The following is a 7,562-nucleotide window of genomic DNA, read 5'->3' as shown; positions in this document are numbered from 1 at the left end:
TTTAGCCTGTTGGCGATTATTTTGGAGACCAGCTTGTAACTTGAATTGCACAAGGATATGGGTCTAAATCTGCTGAATTCGAATGCGCCTTTCTCTTTAGGGATCAAAGCTAGAAAGGCCGAATTGATACCACCGCCCAGCTTAGCACAATTCTGGGACTTTCTGACCATTCTCAGTAGATCTTTTTTAATTGTCGACCAGCAAGTCAAGAGAAACCTGACAGTGAACCCATTAGGGCCTGGGGCTTTATCAGGCTCCATGAGATCCAAAACGTTCTTAAGCTCGTCCAAGCTAATCGGAGCAGTCAACATAGCATTGTCCGATTCCTTAACGCTCTTGGGAATTAAATCCATCGGGTAGGCATGAGGATCAATAGGGGTTTCTTCAGGAGCCGAATAAAGATCTTTGAAGAAGGAATAAGTAGCTCTCTTAATGCCATCAAAATCCTTAACCACCGTGTTTTGGTAATTTATCTCAGAAACTGATTTGAATTGCTTTCTAGCTTCGGCTTGTTTGTGAAAGAAGCCGGTGTTTTTATCTCCGGACTTTAACCATAGATTCCTTGACTTCTGTCTCCAGAATTCTTCCTCCTCCCTGCTAGATCTGTGTACCTCTTTTTGCAGCTCGACTTCTTTTTGGAGATGATTTTGTGTAACAGGACTCTGCTCCATAGCTATTTAATGAGCAGCAAGACTGTTAAGAGATTTTTTTTTTTTTTAACTGAAACGGGTATTTTATTTATTAAAGGCCAAAGACAAGCAAGTATTACAAATCCGTTTCATTGCTTTTCTCTGTTTTTCTAGTGCTCCTAAGGAATGATTGCCATTTTCGGAGTCTCTGCATTTATGCTGATCATACTTTTTTCAAGATTGCATCCTACATTTGCTAACCTGTCTGCTTCAGTGTTTAAATCTCTGAGGATATGGAAGAGCTGTGCTGATGAGAATTCCTTCAATAATTTGTTTACTCTTGCTAGCTGCTTGTTTAGAACTGGATCTTTGAGACTTTTCTTGTGTATTAGAGACCTTATCAACAGTTCTGAATCTCCCAAAACTATAATTTCATTTGCATTTCCTTTTCTGGTCAGTTGACAAGCTTTTAATAGACTGAGTGCTTCCGCTTGATTGTTGGTTTTTATCCCAAGTCCCCAACTGAATTCCTCTTTTCTGCCATTCTGAAAGTAAATGACGCCTCCTGCTCCTGATCTGCCTGGGTTTCCTTTCGAGGCCCCATCAAAGAAGATTGTACATTTACCTTGTGACTTCCACCAATTTTGAAAATTGTCCGAGTTGTCTCTGTACTGCCAGTTTTCCTTGTGGTTTGGGCAGATGATGGCATGAGTAGTTGGCATGGGAGTATAACCTTCCAGCCACGCCTTTTCTTCATTTCTGAGGTTGCTGTCTTTGACGCTAGTTTGTCTCAGAGTTTCCAGGAGGAGATCCTTGGCCTGCCTTGCTACTGTTTCTGCATTTATGTCTTTGTGATTGAAGACAGCTTCATTCCTGGAGAGCCACAACTTCCAACAAACGTATTTCGGTGCAGCAATCCATAACTTGTACCAAAGAGATTTTTCGTTGATGCTGTGGGGGTACCGAGTTTTCCATGTCAAAAACAAATCTGTGATCTGACAGCGTGTTGGGGGACTCACATTCAGCCCTATTAAGAAGCTGTTCCACACTTTCTGTGCGTACTCACAGTCAATAAACAAATGGACTGCTGTTTCTGAAGCGTTCTTGCAGAGGACACAACGATGCGGGCCTGCAAAGTTCCTTTTGCACAAATTGTCTCCGGTCAAGATTTTGTTGTGGAATAAGGTCCAGCTGAAGAAGTTAATCTTGGGAATGCTGAAGCTTTCCCATATCTGTTTCCAAACTGAATCCGGATACTGTGACTCCTGTTTTCCTTGCATTTGGAAGTAGCCTTGTTTGACCGTATACTCTCCTGTTTTCCCCCATCCCCATTGATCTTCCTCTTCCTTATGCACAAGAGTAAAATCTGTTATTGCCTCTAACAGGATTTTTGACTGTTCTTTTAAGTGGATTGGGATGGTTGGCAACGTCCAGCGCTGCCAGTTGCCATTGAGGTCCCACTCTGCTATGTCCTCAATTTTCCTTACCCCTTTAGAGATTAACCAGGCTCTCAACTCTGCTATTTCGTTGATGGTGGATAGAGGGGAGTGATTCATGATTCGTTCTTTCCATAGCAGCGAGTTTTTGCCATTCCCAGGAATTTTGTATAAATGGTTTCGGAAAAATTCGATCCCTCTGCAACACAGCCTCCAGGCCTGCGTTCCTTTTGGAGATTGCGCTGGATTGAAAGATGATATTGGTTGCTTTTGTAAATATTTGAGGTTCAGCAGCTGACTGATTGGGTGCGAAGGTTCTGTAATTAATTGCCACAGGAGTTTGCCTCCCAATGCCAGATTTGCATGTTGGAGATCGCGGATCTGGAGTCCGCCTTCGGTTATTGGGCGTTTCACAATCTCCCATTTGATGAGGTGGAAGCGTTCCTTGTTACCTTTCCCTCCGCTCCAGAGAAAATTTCGAATGATGCTGGAGATTTGATCAGTAATTTGTTTTGGAGCCAGCAGCAGCGAGGCTTGATATGTGGGCAGGGCAGAAAGCACGGATCGGATGAGGGTGAGTTTGCCTTCGGTGGTGAGCCAAACTCTGCCCCACGCTGTTATCTTATTTTTGAATTTAGATATCACTTCTTCCCACAGTTGGTTTCGATTGGAGCCCCTCGTCAATGGTAAGCCGAGGTATTTGATTTTTTCCCACAAAGCGTATCCTTTGAACCCCAGAACGTTGGAAATTCTGTCTGTGGCGTGCTGGTCGATATTCCAACTGTAAATTGCACTTTTCCTTTCACTGACTAATGCACCAGTGATGTTGCAGTACTGTTGAAGAATGGTTTTGAAAGCGCTTGCAATTCTAGTGGATGTGCCCCCCAACAGAATTGAATCATCTGCGAATAGCGCATGATTCACCGGGGCTATGCCTTGAACTATCCTTATCCCTGGAATGGTACCGACTTGTTTCTCTTGGGTTAGCTTGCGACTTAGAACGTCTGCCATCAAGATGTATAGAAAGGGCGAAAGAGGGCAGCCCTGCCTCAATCCCCTGGTTGCTTGGAAAAAATCCATTGGTCTGCCATTCACCATTGGGGCGATCCAAACGTTTTCTGTACAAGCCTTGATGAGGTTTATGAAGTCCTGTTTAAAGCCAAATGCTGCTAGAACCCTGTACAAAAAGGAACGATTAACACGATCAAAGGCATTGCACATATCCAATTTAATGATCATACCTTGTTCTTTCCGGGTTAGGCTGGAATGGAGAGCTTCTTGAATCTGGATGACATTATCCAGAATTTGTCTACCTTTTACGAATCCTCCTTGTGCCTGAGAGATGAGCTTTGGGAGTAGAGGCTTGATTCTGTTGGCCAGCAGCTTGGCCACAATCTTATAAGATATGTTGCAGAGAGAAATCAGCCTATATCTGTCAAAGGTCCTTGGGTTTGTTTCCTTAGGAATTAAGGCTAGGAAGGTAGAGTTTATTCCTCCTCCTACTTTTGCCTTCCTCAGGATTCCTCTTACCATTCTGAATAGGTCGTTTTTGATGATTTCCCAACAGATTCTGTAGAAGTGAGCTGAGAACCCATCGGGTCCTGGAGCTTTATCCGGTTCCATGGACCAAACTACATCAGTTATCTCCTCATCCGTGACTGGGGTCAACAGAGAGTCGTTGTCCTCCTCTTTGACTAGGTTTGGGATGGTTGAGAGGAACTCCTCTGCGTCCTCCTCATTTCCATTTCTTTCCGCACTTAAAAGATTCTGGAAATGAGTGATCGCTGCTTCTTTGATTTGTGAAAATCCATTGTACACCTGTCCGGTTGTGCTTGTTATCTCTGCTATGTGATTACGGGAAACTCGTGCCCTGCACTGTCTATGAAAGTATTTGGTGTTCCTGTCTCCAGATTTGAGCCACAAGCTTCTGGACTTTAAACGCCAGTATTCTTCTTCAGTTCTGAAACAACAATATGCTTTCCTTTGGGCAGTTTTTTCTATGTCTAAATCTGTGGGAGAGGGATCTTTCTCCTCCATTTCGAATTGGACTCTTTCCAGCTGAAGAACTGCTTCTTTCCTTTGGCTAGTTGGAGTTTGCAGAGATTTTTTAATCCAGTCCTTCAGAGCTTTTTTGGTGTTTTTTATTTTTTGTTCCCACACATAACTTGGGGATCCGTTAACATCTATCCTCCAGGCCGTTTGAACAGTTTCATAGAATCCGTCTTTGCCTGCCCAGAGAGGGCTGAAGCGAAAAGGGAGAGGGCCGAGATCTTCTTCTTTTTTGATACAGAGTAGAACTGGCTTGTGATCCGATGTAAGCTTGGGGAGGATCTTGGAGAAAACCATTCTATTGTCCAGCATTAATGTGCTACTGATGAGAAACCTGTCCAGCCTAGCAGAGATTTGATTTTCTCCTGATCTGTTGTTGGACCAGGTATATTTACCTCTTATAGGTTTGAAGTCAACTAGATCCCACTGCGTAATCAGATTTCCCACAGTGTTGACGAAGGGGTCTCTAGAGTATGTTCCTCCTCTTTTTTCTTTGGGGTCTAGTATGATATTCAGATCTCCTCCAATGACTATGTTCGTTGGGTTAATCTGTTCTATATAGGCCATTAGTGTTCTCCAACACTCTCTCTTTTCTTCATAGTGGACAGGGACATACAAATTAAAAAGAGCCAAGGAGAGATTGCTTACCGTATGTCGCAGATCTGTGTGGATCCAATGTTGGGTCTCTGTGGATCGTTCCAAAGTGAAAGAGCTTTTTGACCAAAACGTGCCTATTCCACCGGCCGATCCCCTTGCACTAACAGCCTTTCCTGAATCAAATTTCCACTTCAACATGCTGGTGTTTAGAAGGGTTTCCCCTTCTACTTTGGTCTCTTGGAGCATAAGGATGTCCGCGGACTCCATCTTCAATAAGTCTTTGATAGCATCTGCCTTGTTGGGATTACCCAGACCCCTACAGTTCCAAGAGATCAACTGCATCATTTACCACTTAAAGGGGTAGGCCCTCCTCCTTTGGAGGCCCTAGGCCTGATATTCCTCCCTAGTGTCATTTCGATGGTAGCTTGACTGCCGAGGGTTTTTTGTCTTTCTGACTCCTCTTCTCTGGTTTCCTTGTTTGATCTTCGTCCAGCCCTTTTTGTTGTCCTTTCAAATGTTTCATCATCTGATGATCCCATATTCTCTATGGTTTTCTTCTTTTTTTTTATTATTTCTGCGTATGAAGGGGAAGAAATATTGCTTGGGGTGTGGATTGGGTTATTACCTGGTTCCATGGTTTCAATATTCTCCTGCTGTGATGGTTCTTCTTCCCCTGCTTCCGGAGGATCTGAAGGAGGCGTGAGGATTTCAAAGGGGTTTTTATCCCCCTCATTGCCTTTTGTTTCACTGCTTCCAGCGTTTTGGTTACTTGTGCTTCCATTATCTACTTTGTTCTCTGTCCCTTTAGCCTTGTTTTTGTTACTCTGTCTGCTGAATGTTGTCTTCTTTGCCTGTTTCCATTGATCTTCTTTATCCTTCTCTGTTGCCTCGTTTCTTTTTTTGCAGTGTCTTGCAAAGTGCCCGTACTCATGGCAGAATCGACACTTGAAAGGCAGCTGTTCGTAATCAAGCTCTTGGATGTGTGTCCAGTTTGCCACTGATAGCTGAATCGCTTCGGGTAATCCTGTTTCCAGATCGACCTCCACGCAGATCCGGGCACAAGAGTATTGATCCTTCCTTGGGGCCTGGTCTATGTATTTTCCAAGTGCGTTTCCTATGGATTGAAGTGAGCTTTGATTCCAGCAATGCAGGGGAAGATGCGGGAGGCGCACCCAAACAGGGACCGCCTTGGGCACATCTTGCGCTGGATCGAAATCAGTAGACCATTTGTTCAAGTAGAGTCCTTGAGGCCCCATGAAGTATGGCCCGTTTCTGAAAATCAGGCCTCTGTCCTCTGTACTGTCGAACAAGAAAACGAAATACCCTTTGCCTACAAAGTAGATTTTGATTCCTTCACTTACCAAGGGTAACCAATTCCTTTTGACCCATTCTTCGACTGCTCTCGGGGATGGCCACAAACCGGTGAACTGGCCGATCAGACCTTTTTCTGCTAAATTCAGCGCAAATCTATAGATTTCCTCCTCTGTTAAGGCAACCTTGGGTATACTGTCCAATTTTTTGACGAATTTTTGCTGCGGGCCTGAGACCTGGCGTTTTCCTGTTGCAGTTACGAGAGCCTTAAAGGCTTCGATCTCCGGAGGGAAGGGGGGAGGGGCCGCAGGGCCACCTCCAGGCTCCATGAGGGAGAGCGTTTGCAGGTCGCTCAGAAGGCGCGGCTAGGTGCAGCGCGACAGCTCAGAGTGAGTTTTTTTGGTGGTATAAGAGATTCTTTTCTTTTGGCAGTGGGTGTTTCCAATCTTTTTGCCCACTCCTTAAGACTTCTTTTTAGTCCCCTGATTTTCTCTTCCCACACAAAGAATGGAGAACCATGGGCAGGCCTATTTCAGGCTTCAGTAACCACCTCTTGGAATCCGTCTTGCTGAATCCACAGAGGACTGAAACGAAAAGGGATGGGACCTAAATTACCATCCTGAGAAAGCTCGAGGAGGATGGGCTTATGATCAGAAGTGAGATTTGGTAGAATTTTAGAAGTGGCCATAAGACCACTTGTCAGGAAAGAAGAGTGGACTAGGAATCTATCCAAACAGGCAGCGATGTGGTTGGGGGCTAATCTTTTGTTGGACCAGGTGAATTTCCCTGAAGAAGGTTTAATATCCTCCAGATCCCAGCCCAGCATAATATCTTCAACCCATTCTCTGGCAGGGTCCCTGACAATGGAGCCTCCCTTTTTCTCGTCAAGAGCAAGGGTGACATTCAGATCCCCTGCAATGATGATATTTCCTGGATTTTGCTCTGAAAGAAAGGATTGAAGCGAGTTCCAACAAATTTTTTTCTCGCTTGGCAAAACAGGAGCACAAAGATTAAACATACTTACCTGCTGACCAAAATTTTTGTGAAGAAGCTGAGTGTAAAGCCAGTGGGGGCTACTTTTTTCTTGAATAAGATCATATATGGTGCTGTTCCAAAAGGTGGCTATTCCCCCAGAAGCGCCTCTTGCACTAACCGCTCTTCCTTGACCTTTTTGCCAATAAACTTTACTGGATTGGAGGAGAAGAAGTTCCTCCAGCTTTGTCTCCTGGATGAGGAGGATTTCAGGTGAATATATTCTCACTATGTCTTTTAAGGCTTCCTCTTTCAACCTGCTTCCTAATCCTCTACAGTTCCAGGAGACATATTTCATTATTTACTGACTCGAGGGGTTGAGGCTCCTTTTGGAGCCCTGTTACTCTTGTGCCCAGATCTGGTATTCATCATTCCTTTTAGGGTTTTTTGAGAGCCTTGAAGGACATCTAGATAAGTTTTTTCCTCTCTCTGTTTCTTCTTGGATTTCCGACCCCTAGTCGTTTTGATAGGAGTGACTTGCGAGTTGTCAGTTTCAGAATCTCTCTCT

At 44.3% G+C, this 7,562-nt stretch overlaps 2 protein-coding genes across 2 annotated transcripts; both read right to left on the bottom strand.

Annotated features, from left to right (window-relative positions):
• Positions 1 to 808: 808 nt before the first annotated feature.
• On the bottom strand, positions 809 to 6,351 carry LOC149146424 (uncharacterized). Its single transcript, XM_089452757.1, has 3 exons — positions 5,337 to 6,351; positions 4,763 to 4,884; positions 809 to 4,540 (listed from the first exon to the last, which is right to left on the bottom strand). Exons 1-3 carry the CDS (start codon positions 6,349 to 6,351, stop codon positions 809 to 811), a joined length of 4,869 nt encoding a protein of 1,622 aa, XP_089308883.1.
• Positions 6,352 to 6,554: 203 nt separating this feature from the next.
• Positions 6,555 to 7,352, bottom strand: LOC149146423 (uncharacterized). The gene has a single exon (XM_089452756.1). It carries the CDS (start codon positions 7,350 to 7,352, stop codon positions 6,555 to 6,557), a length of 798 nt encoding a protein of 265 aa, XP_089308882.1.
• Between the last annotated feature and the right edge of the window lie 210 nt (positions 7,353 to 7,562).

Source organism: Pinus tabuliformis, chromosome X, assembly GCF_031772625.1.
Source record: "Pinus tabuliformis cultivar Carrire ecotype Pingquan chromosome X, CPIR1, whole genome shotgun sequence".
NCBI lineage: Eukaryota > Viridiplantae > Streptophyta > Pinopsida > Pinales > Pinaceae > Pinus > Pinus tabuliformis.
Note: the sequence above shows the minus strand (reverse complement) of the source record. Positions and strands in the feature narration are given on the sequence as shown.